General features: G+C 38.3%; 1 protein-coding gene across 1 annotated transcript in view; it reads left to right on the top strand.

The window, feature by feature from the left end:
• LOC117409260 (FRAS1-related extracellular matrix protein 2-like) overlaps nt 1-21,356 on the top strand; it is a 61,845-nt gene that overhangs the window by 30,578 nt on the left and 9,911 nt on the right. The window contains exons 7-20 of the mRNA XM_058999299.1: nt 12,467-12,616; nt 12,812-13,021; nt 13,252-13,449; nt 13,612-13,776; nt 13,885-14,067; nt 14,329-14,459; nt 14,789-14,947; nt 15,147-15,450; nt 16,015-16,146; nt 16,377-16,708; nt 17,520-17,712; nt 18,099-18,203; nt 18,444-18,571; nt 19,215-19,349. Coding sequence (XP_058855282.1) covers nt 12,467-12,616; nt 12,812-13,021; nt 13,252-13,449; nt 13,612-13,776; nt 13,885-14,067; nt 14,329-14,459; nt 14,789-14,947; nt 15,147-15,450; nt 16,015-16,146; nt 16,377-16,708; nt 17,520-17,712; nt 18,099-18,203; nt 18,444-18,571; nt 19,215-19,349 — 2,525 coding nt within the window. The remainder of the gene's footprint in view (nt 1-12,466; nt 12,617-12,811; nt 13,022-13,251; nt 13,450-13,611; nt 13,777-13,884; nt 14,068-14,328; nt 14,460-14,788; nt 14,948-15,146; nt 15,451-16,014; nt 16,147-16,376; nt 16,709-17,519; nt 17,713-18,098; nt 18,204-18,443; nt 18,572-19,214; nt 19,350-21,356) is intronic.

Genomic DNA, 21,356 nt, shown 5'->3' with positions numbered 1-21,356 from the left:
AGAAGGGATGAAAGAGGATTTACCCTGTCCATTGTTTGAGACAAATAAGGAGAGTATTTTGTTTTTCATCACTAATGCAGCAGATCCCCTTTGCAAATTGGGACTGAAACATTTTAGCATTTAGCATTTGCTTAATCTTTTTAAACAGTTTGTTTTGTTGGTATACTTCCACAAGACACACATCATTAAAGTCCTTATTTTTTTTATTTTTTATTTTTTTTGTTATTAACTTTAGTGTAGGAACAGCTAGTTGCTAAAGTTTAGTGTAAATACATTACATACAGTAGCTAGATGGCATGTTCTGTACAGTGATATTTAAAATGTAGATGGTTACGTTAACCTAACTTAAGGTTCTGGAATTTGGCAGTGTGCCTAATTTTCATATTAAGCCTGAGGCACGTATGTGTATATTGGTGACATCACCACCAATAGGAACCATGAAGTCTTCCCACAGTACATTGTCCCTCAGTACAGTTCTCCTGAGAAATACATTTTTGTAATTTTTTAATTTGTATATAATAAAATAAGTTCAGGTAGTGAATTTACACAGTAAGCAGCAACTTCAGTCAAGCAATGTTACTTGATACTGAGGCCATGGGCAGAAAATAATGCACTGGCGGTTAACTGACAAACTTCATTCAGAAAGAAATCCAGGCAAATACCAGACACTGGCCCCTGAAAGAGAGAGGGTTCCTAATATTTGAAGGAATAGCATCTACTGGGAGTCTGTAAGACATTTACAAGTGAGTGTGAGTACAGGCTTTGTTTTTATATCACTAGTCTGAAGCGTTCCAATGGGGCACTGGGAATTCCTTGTTTGTTGTTTGTTAAAAGCAAAGGAGAAAGAAATGTGCGCACAACAGAGAAAGTAAACATGAGCAGGAAGAGGTGAATTGTACATTTATTGGCGTTCCCAAGGAGGAGTCTACTTTTAAAAGCTATGACAAAAAGCATTGACTTGTTTGGAAACATTGTGCACTTAAATTAGGAAGCAGGAAGTGGGAGACTTTTTCTTTTGTTATCATCAAAGGATTCAAATGGTCAGGTGGTTATAAAGAAATGCGATCTCTAGAGGCTACCATTGACTTTATTCAGCAAACCGCTGGGTTGGAATCGCTGTGCTCCTGTGCTGACTCTTCTGTTTAACTGCTGAGTGCACATTTGAGGGCCGCTCAGTGGTCTGATTGTTTTAATTTGAAGCCCCGAAAGGCTTTGATGTCTCAATTGCTATACAAAGTGTGTTATGGATATTGTATTCCTTTGGCTGCATGGGAAGCTTGTTAAAAAAGTATTGGGTTTTATCTTATTAACCTATATTGAGGAAAACAGTATCCATGTGTGTTCATGCAACATAAAAAGGGTAGCCAACAGCCACAGCCTAGCCCCACTGCCAGACCAAATGCACTTGTGCAAGACTGAAATCACTTCATTCTGCAAGCCTATACATAATGCAGTGTGCTGACTGGTTATAGTTTCCTGAGACTGTGCAAATTGTTGCACAAATTTAGAGCAGTGCTGTACTTTGGTGCTAGTATAAAAGTATTTGCAAAGTAATTTTGCAGTCATATGCATTTACTGTGTTTTTGCTGTGCTTTATTCAGCATGGTTTTGACAAAACGTTAACGGTATTTAATGTACCATTTTTGTATGTGATTTACCATGTTAATAATGAAAAGTTGCCAAATTAAATGTAATTGATCTGGCCTTTACTGTGGACACAGTTTAATGAATAAACCATGTAGTGTGAGCTTGAGTATTTGATTGCTGAAAGATGGGCCGCAGTATAGGGCAGCAGTGTGGAGTAGTGGTTAGGGCTCTGGACTCTTGACCAGAGGGTTGTGGGTTCAATCCCCAGTGGGGGACACTGCTGTTGTATCCTTGAGCAAGGTACTTTACCTAGATTACTCCAGTAAAAACCCAACTGTATAAATGGGTAATTGTATGTAAAAATAATGTGATATCTGTATAATGTGAAATAATGTATAATGTGATATGTTGTAACAATTGTAAGTCGCCCTGGATAAGGGCGTCTGCTAAGAAATGAATAATAATAATAATAATGGGCCAAGGGGCAGTCCCCTAGCACCAAACAATAGAGAGGAAGGTGTGCTTCCAACTATTCCTGACTATAACATTAAACTACTCTGAATTGCACAAAATGCTGAGCACTCATGTCAGTAGCAGAATGGGAACAGACATCAACAGACAAAGTAATTACTGGCAAATAAATTACCTGCAACAGTGAAGCCTTCGTACTGTTGGCAGTGTCTTTGTTGTTAGAGAGGCTGATACCAGACAAAAGACCAAAGCCTTGCGTGTGTAATTATCCATGTGACTGACTGATAGCTTCTTCCCAGCTTCTTTATTCTGCTGTTTGTTGTGGTCCTTGTTATACTTTGCTAGTTGATTCAGCAGCTATATTGTTTTTGCTACAGTTACAGGTCAGAGAGCTGTGTCATTTCTTGTTCAAAGGAGTCAAGCTTGGTCAACACAAAAAACATTAAATAATTAATACTGTTTTTTACTTTTTACTTTTAATAATCCGATAAATGAATAGATTTATGATGATATTTTATGATGACGGTAATAGTATGATCTTCTAAAAGTGTGCATACTAAAACCAAAAATCTAATAATAATAATAATATTTTTACACAAACTATATATATATATATATATAATATATATATATATATATATATATATATATATATATATATATATATATATATATATATATATATATATATATATATGGCTTGGAAAAATAACAACCTCTGATTGGTTAAACAGCATCACATGACCGTGTATATATATAGAGTATAGCATGGCTTGCATACTAATGAGCCGCTTCACACTGAATAAATCACTACGCAACACTACATTTTAAATTCCATGACAAACTGCCTTTTTATTTGTTATTAGTTACAAAACCACTGCCAAAAATGAGTGACATCCCACCTATTTCCTTTAATATATTAGTATTCACAGTTTAAGAAGACGGTCCCCATCGTACTATTATCGTCATAATAAATATAATAATAAATCTATTAATTTATCAGATTATATATATATATACACTAATAAAAATAATTACAAAGTACAATGATAAATAGATAAATACTGTTTGTTAAGGTATTCCTAAAGATACAATCCAGTTGTCAACACATGTCCTCTTTTTTTTTCTTTATAATTGCAAACCTTTCTAGTCCATGATATAGTGCCCCTTTAGCCTATAAAAACATAAAGAATAATTGGCCCAGACTATAACTGAAGCCCTGCCAGAGTTCCCAAATGTGAGGGGAGGAAAGACAAGTAAAAATGAAAGAGAAATCTGGTGCCAGTAGGAAATTATAAAAGAGATAAGATCAAGGATAATTGAACCCGAAGCTTGATAAATTTGTCAATCATTTTAAAATCCGTGACACAAATGAACACAGGAACTTGTATCTATAGAGAATGGGTTTTTGAGTATCTTCGAAGGGAACAAAAAAGTCTTATCAGTTTCATAAATGAAAAGAGGATTAAGGATCAAAAAAGGCAGATTTGTGGGCACCGGTTATTGTAAGGGATTTTTATTAACTTGTGCTAGGAATCTGTTTAATCTCATGTCAGTAACTGTGGATCTGGAGTTTTGTTCTTGATTCATCTTGCACCCAGGAGGATGGCTCCTCTGGTGCATGCTCCGTCTTGCAGTATAGGCAGCGGCCACAGCAGCACCAGCTTTAGTCCAGTTTGCCAACTTTATGCTTTAGATTTGAACAATGGTTTTAACAAAATATTAATTAACTTAAATACAGAATTCATGTGAAGGATTCTAACTGGGTGTAAAATAAAAATACTGTACCTGAGATCTCTGATCACCTTAATGGTCTGCACTGGGAAGAATATTTTGAGATACCAAATCTATTTGGAATTGAAAACCTTTAATTTAAAAGACAATCAGTTTGGCATGAGTACTTGACATAAGATACAACTGCCTACCTGGTAAGTGAATGTCTTAATACCTTAGACAGGAGCCAGATCTTTGTAATGCATAAGCTGCTGCTGTGAAGATGTTTCTATTCTTGGGAGGAGAACTGTTTAGCACGAATCAGAGAACAATGCAAGGTCCTGGCCCAGATCAGGGGTTCCCAAACTTTTTTTACTTGAGGCCTGTCTGTTCAGCTGCATTAGGCACTGCAGACCACTATTAGCACTCCTTAAGAAAAATGACAAATGAAAAACATTTTTAAACCTGTAACACTGTAAATAAAAGTAATCTAAACTGATTTTTTTTCTTTTAATTTTGAATTTTATTGTTTTCTTCATGTTGCTTTTCTTTATTATATAAATAAAAAAAAAACATACATTGAATGTCATTGTTCTAGCAGCCCACAGTTTGGAAACCCCTGCCCTAGATTACAAGCTGGTGTTTTGTGCTTAAACAAGTTGTCTGATTTCCTGTGAGTTGAATAAACAAAGGAAGCCATTGTTAGAATCAGGGCGGTTTCAATATTTAGGGACATTTTAAAAATAAAAGCTTTCCTTTAAACCTTTTAAACAAAACAGGCACAAGTGTCGTCCACACAGGTCAATGGAGTTTGAAGCAGGTCACTCTGAATGGCTTTCATTCAGAGGAAATATATTTGTAAACTTGAGATTACTTAAGAAAATGAAATGTGACTTCAGCAAATTAAAGAGGGCTCTAAATCAGAGGCGGTACTTAAAAACCTAAAATCTGGAAGATTAGAAGAATAGCTTTTGATGCCTCTCTGCATCTAACAAATGAGCCATTTCCTCTGTTACAGGGGTGGCCAAACTTCCTGACCCTACAAGCCGCATGCCAAAATGTTCATATGGCCGAGAGCCACAAGACACATACTGTAAAATATGAAATGTTTGCGAGCAAGACATTTTAAATACTAGCAATGTCTCGAACATTATAACAAATCTTGCACTTACTCTGTGCAGTACAGTAGTTGTTATCTCTTGACGGCAGCAAAATACACAAGAACAAGAGAGAACATTGCAGTGAGTCTTACAGTTTCTGTGTGATTTTTATTGTACTGTTTATTGTTTACTTTAAATGTAACACTATGGTGTTTTTCCATTATTTCCATTTATACTGTATGTATTATGCATTTTAAATAAAATATATTCAGTTATTATGAAACAAAATACGATAACTGCCTGGCCTGATTTCACCAAAAACACCACATTAAAAGACACATTTTATTGTAAGAATTCTTTTTGACAAGCTCTTCCCTTGAAGATCTGAATGCTGTGTTAAAAAGAAAAGAAGTTTTATTGTATTAAATACAGTTGAGCGCTTTGTGAATGACAAATGCACTGTATTTATTTTGAAAGTGATTACAGTACATGCTCATGATGAGACGTAAGATATGTAAATATAATATTAATTTTAGACCTGCAATGTAACATTTAAACATGCATTCTCTTGTCTAGCGCCAACATTCCAATTTTATAAAAAGATGTATTCATCATAATAAGGACATTTGGTACGATCGATATTCCATGCCTAGTGCTCTTTGTTTTCGGTGTTTATTTTTGATCATGTGATGTACCCCCCGACCCCCCTTTTGTTTTGGAGCCAACTCTGTTCAATTAAACTCACAAGTTAACTTTAGTTTTAGCAAGTAAAGTTAAATTGATTTTATTAAATCATAATTAAGAGGAAACTATTATTTGAAAAACAGTTTATAACATTTTTGCAACAAGTCATTAATATTTTAAATCAGAGAAAAGCAATTTAGCTGAACTCGCTTTTTATGTTCTGTTTGAATTAAAAATAAGGAGCTGCCTTTTTCTTTTTTTTTACATTATCAATGTAACAGAATCACAGTCTCAATCAAGTTATGGGAGAAACAACAAAATGGATCTTGTTTCACAAGCAAAGCTTTTCCAAGAGTTTAATTAAGAAACTAAGTCAGCTCAATATAACTTTAAACTTTAAAGGGGCATCACGTGCTTTTAAAGAGGCCAGCTTGTTTCTCCTCAAGTCCGATCCAGGACGATATTCAGTTGAAAATTTGTTGTGATTTGTTTCATAATGATGTTTGAGGTTGCTTGCCTTGTACATACTACAGCAGGGGTCTCCAGGTTTTGTGCTGGTTTTTGTTTAAACCAAGTTCTCGGTTACTTAATTACACCAATTATTTGGCTTAATTAGTCAAGATTAGCAGGTGTTCCAGAACTTTAGCCACTGATTATGTAAAGACACCTATAAAACCTGCTTGATAGGGGATCTCCAGACCAGGGTTGGAGACCCCTGGACTACAGTGTGTAAGGGATTTGTTGCAGATGAGACACGGGCTTACCACTGTTTTCAGTGAAAGCAAACTCTTCCTCCCATTCTGAGTTAAAGCATCATACTTTCGTTTAGTACTCATGGATGGTTTGCTCAATGCCATTGTCTCCACGAAACGAGTGAGCACTTAATTTAAAATGATGAAATTCACTTTCAACATCCAGCTTTCACTCGAGGTGACGAAATCCGCATGCGCCAGCAAGCGGTGTCGAAGTCCTTGCAGTGAACATAAAGGCGCAAAAAAACTGAAGATAGAGAAGTGGAGAGAAGAAAGAATAAAAAACACAAAGGGATACAGAGAATAATAAACTTGTGTTAATTTTTACTTTTTCTCTTTTTCTTTTCATTTATTATTTATCATTTATTACTTTCTATAGTTCATTTGAGTTGCGAAGTGTGCGTCACCCAGCATTTCACCGGGAGCCCACTTGAACTGCCCGGGATCAGTGGTTTGGCTACCTCTGCTGTATTAGATAAGCAGATACTGGATGAATAATTTAAGCGCTTAAAGGGAAGAAAGGCAGCTAAGACTTGGAAACTGAACACCAGCTTTGTTGTGACTCAGAAGCATTCAATTTATTCCAAAAATGTTTTCTGTTTTGTTTTGTTTTAAAAAATAATAGCACACGACCCTTTAGTTTACCTACAGTAGAGCAATGATTGTTATTGTTATCCCAAACTGAACTTGGCCTCTTGGTAGTGTTAAGATTGCTTTTTCTAAAAAATGTCGGAATCATGCATAGATTTGTAAACTGTCAGTTTTTATATGTGATATGTTATTGTCAAACACAGTTTCAGACAATTTTCACAAGATTTAACAGTAACTAACTTAAAAAAAAGTTTGTATTAATTTATTCTGTTTTACAGTATTTGTGCGATCTGACTGAGGTATTTAATTTTATGAATAAACTCAACGAGGGCAGAAAGAAAGATCTAGGAACAGCTCAGTGTGTTTGAAATAATTATTGCCTGAAAACAGGACTTTAGTCCAGTGAATCTCAAGAATGTGGATTTTGGCGAACAAGGTAAGACAGGCTTTAGAGACAGTCCAAAATGGGCAATCAGGAGAGCTACAATTGCATCCCGGGCCTTGTAAAGGATAAGCATATTGTTTCCCTGGAAAAGGGAAGATGAGCCTCACCTACACTGCCTGGCCTGTAGGGATTAGGCCACACAAGTTACAGAGGCCTGAGTGTTATAGTAAGGCCGGGCTGGATGCTATAGCTTCAGTAGGTGGAGAATATTAAGTCTGTCAGTGTATCCCATTAATAATAGAAGTTGCTGACATGTCAAGGTGGGCCCCAGTGCCCCTGTACAAAGATTATTGACAAACATTAAGCCTTCAGAATCAGATAGTAATGAAACCAGAGACTTTCTGACAAATGCTTACTTTTTTGTTGCCCCAGCAGGCTGTGTTTCGTAATTAACTGAAAAAGCGATGAAAGGGCATATTAAGCACATTTATTTCAAAGGCCTTTTTTTGTTTGGGTTGAAATTAATCGCTTCTACCTTTGTAGCAGACTAGACAAGATTATAAGGGTATTTGCTGGGGCCTTTGAGCTTGCAAAATGTTTTATTGGGTTCAAATTGGAAACTCATTTGCCAGCATTAGTCTCCAGTAATGCTTCTATCATAACAATGCAGGACCTCTATGCCGCCACCTTGAAATGTCCAAGCCTGCTGTTTTGTAAACCCCTCATATGTTAATAAGGGTCAGTAAATCAGCCCTATTTGGAAACATTAAACAGTGGTGGTTTAGATATGCTGATGTTTACATCATTAAAATAGAACCCAAAACACAAAACCAGATCTTAACAGGTCAGCTTTTTGCACCTTATTAGGAGTATCTATGGCAACCAAATAATGATCAGGCCTGATCCATGATATACGCTTGCAAGCACAAGCACAAAAAGACTAAAGTCTAGTCAGCCTTGGGAGTTCTGTCTCCTCAGTTTTTTAAGCTCTTTCCAGCTTTTGACACAACAATATGCAGTGTTACAAGGTCACATAAAGCTTCTAGTGAGCAAATCACTTTTGACAACTGTCTCTGTAGTTTCAGGTAAAACATGTCAAACCATTGAAAAATAAGGGAAAATGTTAAGGTAAGCATATTTTCACAGTGCTGATCGGAAAATATTTACCCTACAGCCTACAAATAAAATATCAGAGAATATAACGTTGCTTGTATATGCTTCATTTAAACTCTTTATTGCCTTGAGATGGGTGCAAAGTGACAAATGGGCGCAAAAGATGTGACAAATCAAATATTTTTTTTGTGAACCTGGGGTGGGGGGGGGGCATAGGTGGGAATCTTTCCATCTGCTTTGGTCTTTCATGCCATGATTTAGTGTGCGCAGACACCTTTAGCATTCACTTGTAATTTAATCCCTTGCAAGTAATTTCATGGTGCCATAACTTGGAATAAAATGCTTTTTGTTTTTTTGTCTGAAACGGAAAACAAAAGCATTTTATGTGGTTTCTGATTTTCCATACTCCCTCAGTAGTTTTATCCATTAAAGTGGTTGAAGTTATATAAATAATAATTCCATACATTTGTGCACTTCATTCACTATGAAGGTCTCAAAACAGATATTTCCACTTTAAAACATGATAACCAGTGCTACGCTAAGTTAAGGAAAGTTCTTAGTTTGCTTTCATCATTTGTAAGAAGTCTGTTGCTGTTTCACTTCATGTTTCCTTATAAATGTTTATCATAGTAAAGCATAGCAAAAGTCTAATAAAGCATAGTGAAATCATGGCATAGCATAGACCAGCAAGGTATATTAGCAAACCACAGTAAACTATGGTAAATGTATAGTATAACCATGGGGAAAGCATGGTAAAACTGCAAAAATACCATGCAAAAATACTGTGGTTGTTAATGGCTGGAACGAAGGTGTTGAAGGGGTGGGGACAGTTTCACTCCCCAGTTGAAATGACCAAGGAAGTGCAACACTATCCAGAAGTCAAGGCTTGCCAACTGAGTTTCCTTTAATCTAGTACCAGATAGAACGTTTTTTTTTTTGTTTGTTTTTTTTTTAATGAAAATATGTGTTTGCTACAATGTGTTTCTGTCAAAACTGTACATCTCAGACCTAGCAAATATAAAGTACACACTCCCAGACATCTGGCAATGTGATAGCTAAAACAGGGGGTTGTAATAGAATATTAACTTAAATTGTAAACTACAAATTAGGACTTTGAGGTTCAGCGAAGATCTAAATCCTTGTTAACCTTCAAATAAATAATCTATAGACATGTTTAAAAATGAGTGTTGATGAACATGCTTTTGTAGTGGCTGGAACAATACATCTGGTAACACTCAAAAAGATAACTACAGCGAGCCCACACTGTCACCAGCTTTATGTCTCAGTCTAGACTATGATTCAAAACTTTAACCCAGTCTAGCTCAGTCTAGTATTCTCTGAGGCACTGAGCGCTTAGGTATAATCGTCAGGATTTAGGGAGCTCCGCTGAGCCATCCTGAAGCTCGTGTTTAAAAGATCTGAAGATCAGCAGCTGCTTAATGTTTCATTTTGTGGGCTCTAGATCATATCAAGCTTTAGAAAAAGTTCAGATAAACAAAGCTCATTAGATTGTGTGTTATCAATAAAAAAAAAAAAAAAAAAAAAAAACAGTCAATTTCTGATTTTAAATAAGATTTGGTAGACAGTGCACCAGGACCCTTGCACCCTTATCTGAATGATAACCCCTGGTATCCAGTCCTGCTTAACCGTGTCCCAAGCCAATTGTGCAACTTCAACTGTATAGGCCCCTATTGGGCTAGCCTAAATGAGACTGTGTGTTTGTTTTTGCGTTTGGTCAAGTTACCTCTCGATCTTGAACTTCCATTGCTAATTAATTTTATTATTTTTATTACAGTGATATATTTTTATTTTATATTTAAAAGTCTTATCCATACAAAAATCAATAATGCAATACTGTAGTTCAAAACATCTTTGTAATATGTGGTATTCTGGGTAATGACATATGATTCTATGGAATACTACCATATTTTCCATATGGGGTTTTATGTGGGGTAAAGAAGTTAGTTTGAGTTTATGAATTCCTTCCTGTAGGAATTCTATTTTAAAAGCAGAACAGTAAACTGAAATGTCCTAGCAATACTTAAACAAGAGAGAGACATTTCAATATATCCATCGGCTTGCATTCATCAGATCACCAGAGACAGATGACCGTGAAGGCGTTCCAAGCCTTTAAAAAAGCCAACACTTGAGACTTTCAGGGGAATGATTTCACATTAACCCAGGGCAGCATCGTCTTGGTAGGTCTGGAAGTGACATGAGTAACATGAGTTTGCCACGGCTGTCCTTTTATTCAGACTGTGCAGTGTCTCAGCTCACTGTCTTGGCAGTGACTGCTTGCAGCTTAACAGCGAGGTGGTCTGCTTGGGTGGTTAAGGGACGTGGTCTGGACCCGAGCCAGTTGTGCTGTAGTTTGCACAGGGGATCTTTTCAGCTGCCTGCCAGTGAATCAGTAGCTTCAGCCAGCTGTTTGATGGGTGCTCTGCTGAGTTAAGGATTTAGCCCTGAACTATCCCGTCACTGTCTGTGCCACTGCACAGAGGCACACAGCTCTGGTTATAGTGTTGAAGAATGCAGAGTGTGCTTTCTCTTTGACTGTGTCAGTATAATAGAAGTTCAGTAGGTGCAGGTTTATAAATTCCTTCCTGTAGGAATTCTATTCTGGAAGTGGAACAGTAACAGTGAGAATGATTAATGATGTAGTGCTATACCAATGTGAGAGATTATGAGCACTGGATACAGCAAGGCATGCTATACAAAGTGTGTACACTTCCTAACAAACTCTGCCATTATACCTTACCTGACCGACAGCCTCTGCTTTTCACTCCTGGCTATCTGGAAGAGTATGCAAAGTATATCAATAGGTGCCAAACTGAAAACAAAATTGAGAGCAATCACTAAACAGTGCCTTATTTCACTTATAACATAAGCCAAATACAAGTTAAAACAAGTTATTCAGAGGTTAAAATCTAGTGAATAAACTCACTTGTACTGTACTTGCCTTCAGATACAGATATTTATAGTTTAACCAGTGGTAAAAGCAATGACTATTTTGTAGTAAAACAAGTAAAAAAAAAAAAAAACATCTATTCATTTTCATTATCAATTTCCAGTATGGTGATATAAGAGGTGTGAAACACATAGACCTATTTTATTGGCTGCTTTTCAAAAGTTTAGGTAAGCAAACAGCCCTCTTAGTACAAAAGCACTGAATTGTGCTGTATCAATGACATGCCCATCAGCAGAGGATATGTTCCAACTACAGAAGCTTTTCAGGCAGATCTCTGTCTCCTAATATTCACCTGTCAGACTCGTCTTGCTGGCAGGACATTATGCCTGACAGCTTGCTTCCGGATCTGTTACAGAAAAGCTCCTTGCAAGGAAATGGTGATGACACGTTAACATGCCTTTCTCTGTCTCCTGTACATTTTGCAGGCACTGTTACTGTGCTTGGTTCAAAGGTGCTTCAGATTTGTTTCAGGGAGGCCTGGTATTTAAGATTTAATTTTCTGCATTAGTCTGTTGTCATTTAAAACTAAAAAGAGTCCACTCAAGAGCCTACAAGGCTTTAGGAGGTGTATGTTCTTTGGTCCTCAAAATACAAGCTTTTAAATAATACAGTAGCGCATGTTAAAGTTACAAATGTTGTTTTTTTAGCATGCAGGTTTCCTTTGAACATCCTAACATGCTGTGAAAGTGCTGTACAGTATACACTGCAGATAATTGCAGCTGTAATGCAGTTCACCTGATTACATTTTAATTTGTCTAGTTATTTTTCCTCACTTCCTAAAATGTCCTGATCCCAGTAACTGAGGTTGGAACACTGAGAATCTAGGCAGTGCTCCGGGTCAATGTTCTTTGACTAGTGTTATGAGATATTTAATACCACAAAGCAGACAAGGTCATGGAGTCTTACATCTAATCTAACAGTGTGGCCCCAGTGCACACTCTGTATTAGGGTACGATCAGACATGGACTGTCCTCGAGACACAATTTTATAGTTAAGACATTCTGAGACGCCAATCTAATTGATGTGAATCAATTGAATCGAATTGATGTGAATCGAATAAATAAACACTGACGCTTGTTTTCTTTTTTTTTTCTTCTGACAGAACCTTCATTTTACTTTGGCGACACAGAGTACGTGGTTGATGAAAGCTCTGGCTACGTGGAGGTGCGTGTTTGGAGAACGGGAACTGATTTGTCCAAGACAGCCACCGTCACTGTGCGCTCCAGGAAAACTGAGCCTGTGTCTGCTGAAGGTGGGTCATTTCCTTGCGTTGGCACTAAGAGATCCTGGAGTTTATTTTTATGATCTAAACTATGATCTAAGGATCACAGCCCCTTGACATTGATCCTGATGGTGTTTTCCCCGGGATGATTTATTGACCCAAATCACTGCAATATTGAGACCCCCTTGTACCCCATGTAAGAGCTTCACTATGTCTCCCTCACAGCCGGAGTTGACTATGTGGGCATCAGCAGGAATCTGGACTTCGCCCCGGGAGTCACGATGCAGACATTCCGGGTCACCATCCTGGATGACCTGGGCCAGCCTGTCCTGGAGGGCCCCGAGTCATTCGAGCTGGTCCTCCGAATGCCCATGAATGCAGTGCTCGGAGAGCCCAGCAAGACCACCGTCTTCATCAATGACTCAATTTCTGATTGTAAGTCTGGATAACCAGCTGTTCACTGATCAGTACTCTTACGACGCTTTTGTAATAAGCAGAAGATATTCAAATTTCTGTTTTGAATTCAAATAAATTGAAAATTGTTGCATATTTCTGTGAGCAGCCTTATTCTAACACTTATTAATTTGCCATTATGAGAGCAGTATCTACATACAGTAGTTTCAAGTATTGTTTACGTGTATTTTTGTACTTATTAATTTTCTTAGTGCCCAAGGTTCAGTTTAAGGAACCCCTGTACACTGTGAATGAGAATGATATCCAGGTCAACGCGATTGTCTATCGCAGTGGAGATATCGGTTATAAATCGACAGTAAGATGCTACACCCGCCAGGGCTCTGCAGAGGTCATGATGGACTACGATGAGAGGCCCAACACTGACGACTCCATTGTCCTCTTCCTGCCAGGTAACTCTACCATATATTCTTTACATCCTGTTGCACTGATAAAACATTCCCTGTCAGGGTCTTCCAGTTTGAATGCTGTGATATAGAAGGTTTTGCCCATATGTACAGCCTGTTAAACAAATCTAATTTTTTGCTGTTTTTTTGTTTTTGTTTGGTTTTCAGGGCAGACAGAAAAACCTTGTGTGGTTATCCTGGTAGATGACACCATTTATGAGGAAGAAGAGGAATTCCGTCTAGTGCTCGGAACACCAAAAAGCGACTCTCCATTCGGGGCATCTCTCGGGGAGCAGAAGGAGACCGTGATTAGTATAAAAGATGAAGGAGACAGTAAATGAAACCTTTCCTCGAGGCATCATTTCTGAATAACAGTTAGTTCAATTGAAAAAATCCATGAAACAGCACCATAACATTTCTTTTTTGTTTGTTTATTTGTAGAGTCAATAATCAAGTTTTCTGAAGTCAAGTACAGCATTAAGGAGCCTCAGGAGGCTGGAGAAATAGTTGTTGTGAAGATCCCTGTGCTGCGTCTGGGAGACACGTCCAAGGTGTCCATAGTGAGGGTTCACACCAAAGATGGGTCTGCTACCTCTGGGGTGGACTACAACCCCATGTCTGAAGGTGAGGACCACAGGAGGCACATCAGCCAGGAGCAGGGTTGAGCGACAGCCACTGATGCGAACATTTGACCATAATAATATTAAATAAAAATATTTTGTTATTACAAGTGGGACGCAATTGAATGTAGTCTGAATCAGCATGAATTTAAGGAAATTGTATTGTATATGGAAGTCACATTTAGATACATGTGTATATGAATGTACAGTGATGTATGTTTTTTATGCACCTGAATATATATTGTTCTACTGTTATTCCTTTCAGACATTGAGTTTAAAGAAGGAGAGACAGAGCACTTTGTGGAAGTGGAGGTTCTGTATGATGGAGAAAGGGAGATGAGGGAAGCCTTTACTGTTCACATGAAACCTGATGAGAACATGGTTGCCGAAATCCAGGTAAGAGACACCTCACAATCTACTGGCTTGTGTCCACAACACAATACACTGAGCTATACAGATAAATCATGTGTATATGTACAGTATGCAAAAAAAGACAATTGAGGAGTGTAAAATAAATAATGTATGTACGCATATTTCAGTATAACCAGATTTTACACATTTTTAAAATAAAAAATACCAGAGCTAAACATTTTTAATGTATTTGTACATGTTTTGGTTTTACTCAGACTAGTATACATACCTATTTTAAGCTGTAATGTGCTGTTAGTATGAAAAAAAAAGTAATATAAAAATAATGTATTTTTGGCACTGTTCCCCTTGTACAGACGAGCAAAGCTATAGTGTACATTGAAGAGATGGACAGTGTGGCAGACGTCACTTTCCCATCAGTACCACAGGTTGTATCACTGCTGATGTATGACGACACAGCCAAAGCAAAGGAGAACCCCAACCCTCCCACTGGCTACCCTGTTGTGTGTGTGACGGTGAGTCCGCTGTGTCCTGAATACTGGTACAAATTAATAGACATTATTAATCTGGAAAACAAACTCAAGGTCAAGCTTCAAAGGAATTCAAATAAATTAAAATTAGTTAAATAAATAAACAAATATGAAAATGTTGTCATGTTATTAGCCCACAACATTCTGCTGCTCCCTCTATGACCGCTCATATCCTCCTCTGCAGGCCTGTAACCCCAAATACTCTGAGTTTGACAAGACAGGGTCTATCTGCTCCGCGGAGAACATCAACGACACTCTGACTCAGTACCGCTGGCTAGTGAGCGCCCCTAGCGGCTCGGATGGGGTGACCAGCCCCATGCGCGAAGTGGACACCAACACCTTCTTCACCAACACCAAGTCCATCTCCTTGGACGCCATCTACTTCCAGGCAGGCTCCCGGGTGCAGTGCGGGGCTCGTGCCTTCAATGCCAACGGAGACGCCGGTCTAGAGATGCTCAGCCCCATCTTCGTCATCAGCAGGGAGGAGGGTGAGAACTGAAACAGGCTTTAAATGTCCAATTGAAAAGAAAAAAATATGTATCACGAATATACCCTTATAAAAGTTTCCCATAGTAAAAGCATAGCAAAGCATAATAAAGCTCAGTGAAAGCATGGTAAAACATAGGTAAGCTTTGTAAAGAGTAACAAGGTATGGTAAAGCTTATTAATAAACATGGCAAAACAAGGTCAACTATGGTAAACGCAAAGTATAACCATGGGAAATGCATGGTAAAGCTGCAAAAATACCGTGTAAACATACCATGGTAAACTTTTATAAGGGTAAATACAACTAATTTCTTATAAATGTGAAAAATATTGTAATTGAAATAATTTTTACTGCGAAATGTTCTACAAAACCTGTATAGCGTTAGCACTAAATGGATTAATGATCTAAGGTCATTGGTTTCTGAGAGTAAAACCTGCACACCTTCAATGCACAAAATTACATTTTTAATAAACCAAAGTCAATTAAAAAACTTTTGACCTGTGAACAGTTTTATTTTGTCCTGAACAGTACGTGACTGAAAGCCTCTCTGTTCTGTGCTGTTCAGGTCTCTGTCAGCCTCGTATCCCAGGGACAGTTGGTGCCGAGCCGTTCTCAGCTAAAATTCGTTACACTGGCCCAGAGGACCCGGACCACCCCAACCTCATCAGGCTGACAGTGACTATGCCCCACATGGACGGTCAGTGCAAAAGAATCGTGCAGTTCTCCGTGTCAAGTAGACAAACATTTTAGTTGCTTCTTTCATCACTTTGCATGGTTTCTTACATACCCAAGATTGAGTGTTTAAAGTTATGGATGTCCATGTAAATTAATTGCTTTGAGCGTTTAAACCTACGGATGTCAACACAGATGAATTGCTTTTATCAGCTGAGACAGGCCGTTAACAAATGACCCATTGTAATGTTCCAGGAATGTTGCCAGTGATCTCAACCAGGCCCATGTCCAATTTCGAGCTGACCCTAAGCCCGGATGGAACCCGGGTGGGCAACCACAAGTGCTCCAACCTTCTGGATTACAACGAGATCCAGACCAAGCACGGCTTCATCACGGACAACACCAAGAACCCGGAGGTGATCGGCGAGGCCTCCCCGTACCAGTACAGCAGCGCCCTGCGCTCCTCCAACACCTTGCGCTTCTACCGCAACTTGAACCTGGAGGCCTGCCTCTGGGAGTTCAACAGCTACTACGACATGTCCGAGCTGCTGACAGACTGCAGCGGCAGCATTGGCACAGACGGACAGGTACCTCCATTGTTTATTGCACACTGCTGATTTAGCACAGTTGTGGAACATTTGCAGTTTGTGAGCATTAGTTTGTTGGCCATTAATAAGTAGCTCTTTGTTAAAAAAAAAAAAAAAAAAAAAATCAATACAAGAGTTAAATCTCTGACAAATGAAAGCAGATACTAGTCTGAAAGAAGTACACCTGACAATGGAGAGCTATTTTTTAGATTAACAGAAAATGACCCATATGTAAAAACAAACCCACCTGGTTTCTTTTGTTGAAGGTTTTTATTTTGTTTTTTATTTTCTTGTGTGATGGGAATGTAAAAGCAGCTTCACTCCAGCTCGAAGTGTTGACATGTTGAGTACTCCTGTTGCTGTCCTAGAAGTTAATGGATTCAGTTAACAGCTTCACGACATAACAAAACACACCTAGAGCCTGAACAACAGGAAACTCCCACCAGAGAGTAGGGCAGAGCACTTAACAGGACTGTGATACAGTTTCTTTGCAAGTAAACATGTTAACACTCCTTAACAAGGACTAAAGGATAATAGTGCCCCCTGGTGGAAGTGGTGGGACTGAAGCAGCTGTTCGACTCTAATGCACAGGTATCAACTACCAGTCAGTGACTGGTCTCCCTGGTTCAGCTTCACCGTGACTGTTGGGGGCCTCGTCTTTCTAAAATCCTCAAACTCGGTATTCTAATTTAGCGTTATATGTCGGGGACTTAACTTGTGAAACTGGATTAAGTAAGGTGGGGATGTCTTAAACTGGTAAACATGAAAGCTTTTTTCACTCACGATTTTGAAAATGTGTGTTTTGTGACAGGTGCTGAATCTGGTGCAGTCCTATGTCACCCTGCGAGTACCCCTGTATGTCTCCTATGTGTTCCACTCACCAGTGGCAGTCGGGGGCTGGCAGCATTTCGACCTGCAGTCAGAGCTCAGACTCACATTTGTGTACGACACCGCCATCTTGTGGAATGATGGTATCAGCAGCCCCGCAGAGTCGGAATTACAGGGTAAGTGCTTTACGTAGTCTTGCCAGTTTACTGCTTTGTAGATGAGGATTTTAAATGTGAAATGGCTATTTCAGACACATGTACTTGTCTGATTACAAAGTTGTTTGTTTTTTGTTTGCAAATACAGTAGAACCTGTGTACAGTTTTCTTCAGTACAATTAAATAACAGACCCACCTTAAATTAACAACAATCATCCAGTCCCTTTGGTGACCAGTTTTGTCAGGTTTCACTGCAGAATCGGCTTTGTATCCTGGCAACAAACATACTTTTTTTTTTTCTTTAACAAATGCATCATTATAGCATTAGTGTTGCTAAATGAAACATAATGGAAATAATAACTTTGGTATCTATACTTAAAGGTATGTTGTTGGCTTTTACTACACAGGTGCCCTGTACCCCACCAGTATGAGAATCAATGAGGAGGGTCGCCTGGTGGTGAACTTCAAGACCGAAGTACGATTTAGAGGACAGTTTGTTATGGCTCACCCAGGTAAGGAATGCTGGCCTTGACTCTGGGACATGAACTGAACCCAGTGAACCTGAAATAGCTGCTAGCAGAGCTCCATTGTAACCATGACAAAGACATATATTTTAGGTTCACCCTTAAAATCAGCAGCTGGTGACAGGCTGTTTATCTCTAGCAATGGCAAGCAGAGACTGCGCTGAGCCATGCAAACTCTGTGAGGGAGTTTTTTTTGTCAAACGGTTAGATCTTTCCTCTCTGCTCCAGGTACTTCTCTGTCGTCGATGGTGATGTCAGCTGATCACCCTGGCCTCACTTTCACGCTGTCCCTTGTCCGCACCGAGCCCACCTACAACCAGCCTGTTCAGCTGTGGAGCTTCATCTCCGATTTTGCTGTGAGTTCTTAACGTGTTTTTTTCTTTTTTTAGTTTTCATTTTGCTTTAATGTATTGGTACAGCTAGGGCACAGATCCGCAGTCTCTCTATATGAAATGTTCATCTGATTTTTATAAGCCTAAAAAAACTCAAAGCACGTGGCATATAAACAATAAAACTAAACAGAGGTGCAGTTTGTTCTATTACTATAGACTATACAAGCTTGATGTCCAGCAATACTAACCAAAAACCTGAAATACAAAATATATATATATATATATATATATATATATATATATATATATATATATATATATATATATATCTTTTTACTTGTTAATTAGATGTCTCCAGCATGTTTTTTTTCTATTGGAGCACCTTTACTATAGACATTGATATGTAGCATATTTTAGTACCATAGAAAAATAACTATATATGAAAAAAAATAACTTGCAGCAAGAGACCTTTAAATTGTCCTATAATGTATTCAGTACAATAGACAGATATATTAAGTGCACAGCAGAATAACAGGTATTCCTGCACATTCATTTTAATAGCCACTATAAAGATAATTTAATAAAGATAATATATAGATGACATCAATATATTCTGCTTTTAACATCAATAATAATAACTGCTTTTACCAAATGATTTTATCTTCAGGTTCGTGATTATTCTGGAACTTACACAGTGAAGCTCATCCCGTGCAGTGCAGCTCCTAACCAGGAGTTCAGCAACCCTCCCGTCTGCAACCCACGTGAGCCCATCACCTTTGACATGGATATCAGGTTCCAGCAGGCAAGTACAACAAACTGGTCATGATCCTGTTAGCACACAGCTGTGAACAGCTATAAAACACATAAATACAGTACCTGCACATACTGTATTTGAGTTAGTGGTTAGGTAATTGAACCAGGGCTTCATGTATAATACAGATACATTAATTTAGTAAAACAATTAAATATATTGTATTGACTGATACAGCATTACACATTACACATTAGATTGAGTGTCTGAGTGCAGTTATTGTTTTAATAGAAAGTTATACCCCGTTTCCACGAGCTACGTTTAAGTACACCTCAGCTGGTCCATCTGAGTCCATTTATTTCTAGGTGCACCTCAGTGTGTCCTGAACCGGTTTGCGATGGTACAGTTTGGTATCTAATACTTGATGAGTCCCAGCTGGTTTAGATGGAAGTGTCATTACATAGCATGATGCTCAACGTCACTGTGTTTTTGGATTTCACTGCAGCAATGACGATCGTTAGCGAGCCAAGAAAAGAAAATGTTTGCTTACCTTGGGATGGGGAGGAAATTAAAGCACTTTGAATATTTGGTCAAAAAATTCATTTTTAACGACCACCGACGCAATAAACAAATACTGTGCAAGCTTTACAAACAAACACTTACCATGCGAGCTTTACAAACAAACACTTACCATGCGAGCTTTACAAACAAACACTTACCATGCGAGCTTTACAAACAAACACTTACCATGCGAGCTTTACAAACACTTACCATGTGAGCTTTACAAACAAACACTTACCATGCGAGCTTTACAAACAAACACTTACCATGCGAGCTTTACAAACAAACACTTACCATGCGAGCTTTACAAACACTTACCATGTGAGCTTTACAAACAAACACTTACCATGCGAGCTTTACAAACACTTACCATGCGAGCTTTACAAACAAACACTTACCATGTGAGCTTTACAAACAAACACTTACCATGCGAGCTTTACAAACAAACACTTACCATGTGAGCTTTACAAACAAACACTTACCATGCGAGCTTTACAAACAAACACTTACCATGTGAGCTTTACAAACAAACACTTACCATGCAAGCTTTACAAACAAACACTTACGATGCGAGCTTCACAAACAAACACTTACCATGTGAGCTTTACAAACAAACACTTACCATGCGAGCTTTACAAACAAACACTTACCATGTGAGCTTTACAAACAAACACTTACCATGCGAGCTTTACAAACAAACACTTACCATGCGAGCTTTACAAACAAACGCTTACCATGCGAGCTTTACAAACAAATACTTACCATGTGAGCTTTACAAACAAACACTTACCATGCGAGCTTTACAAACAAATACTTACCATGTGAGCTTTACAAACAAACGCTTACCATGCGAGTTTTACAAACAAATACTTACCATGTGAGCTTTACAAACAAACACTTACCATGCGAGCTTTACAAACACTTACCATGCAAGCTGTACGAACAAACACTTACCATGTGAGCTTTACAAACACTTACCATGCAAGCTGTACGAACAAACACTTACCATGTGAGCTTTACAAACACTTACCATGTGAGCTTTACAAACAAACGCTTACCATGCAAGCTTTACAAACAAATACTTACCATGCGAGCTGTACGAACAAACACTTACCATGTGAGCTTTGCAAACACTTACCATGTGAGCTTTGCAAACACTTACCATGTGAGCTTTACAAACACTTACCATGTGAGCTTTACAAACACTTACCATGCAAGCTGCACGAACAAACACTTACCATGTGAGCTTTACAAACAAACACTTACCATGCGAGCTTTACAAACAAACGCTTACCATGTGAGCTTTACAAACACTTACCATGCAAGCTGTACGAACAAACACTTACCATGTGAGCTTTACAAACACTTACCATGCAAGCTGTACGAACAAACACTTACCATGTGAGCTTTACAAACACTTACCATGTGAGCTTTACAAACAAACGCTTACCATGCAAGCTTTACAAACAAATACTTACCATGCGAGCTGTACGAACA

This window comes from Acipenser ruthenus, chromosome 2, assembly GCF_902713425.1.
Source record: "Acipenser ruthenus chromosome 2, fAciRut3.2 maternal haplotype, whole genome shotgun sequence".
Classification (NCBI taxonomy): Eukaryota; Metazoa; Chordata; class Actinopteri; order Acipenseriformes; family Acipenseridae; genus Acipenser; species Acipenser ruthenus.
The sequence above is the reverse complement of the archived record's forward strand: the minus strand, read 5'-3'. Positions and strand labels throughout refer to the sequence as shown.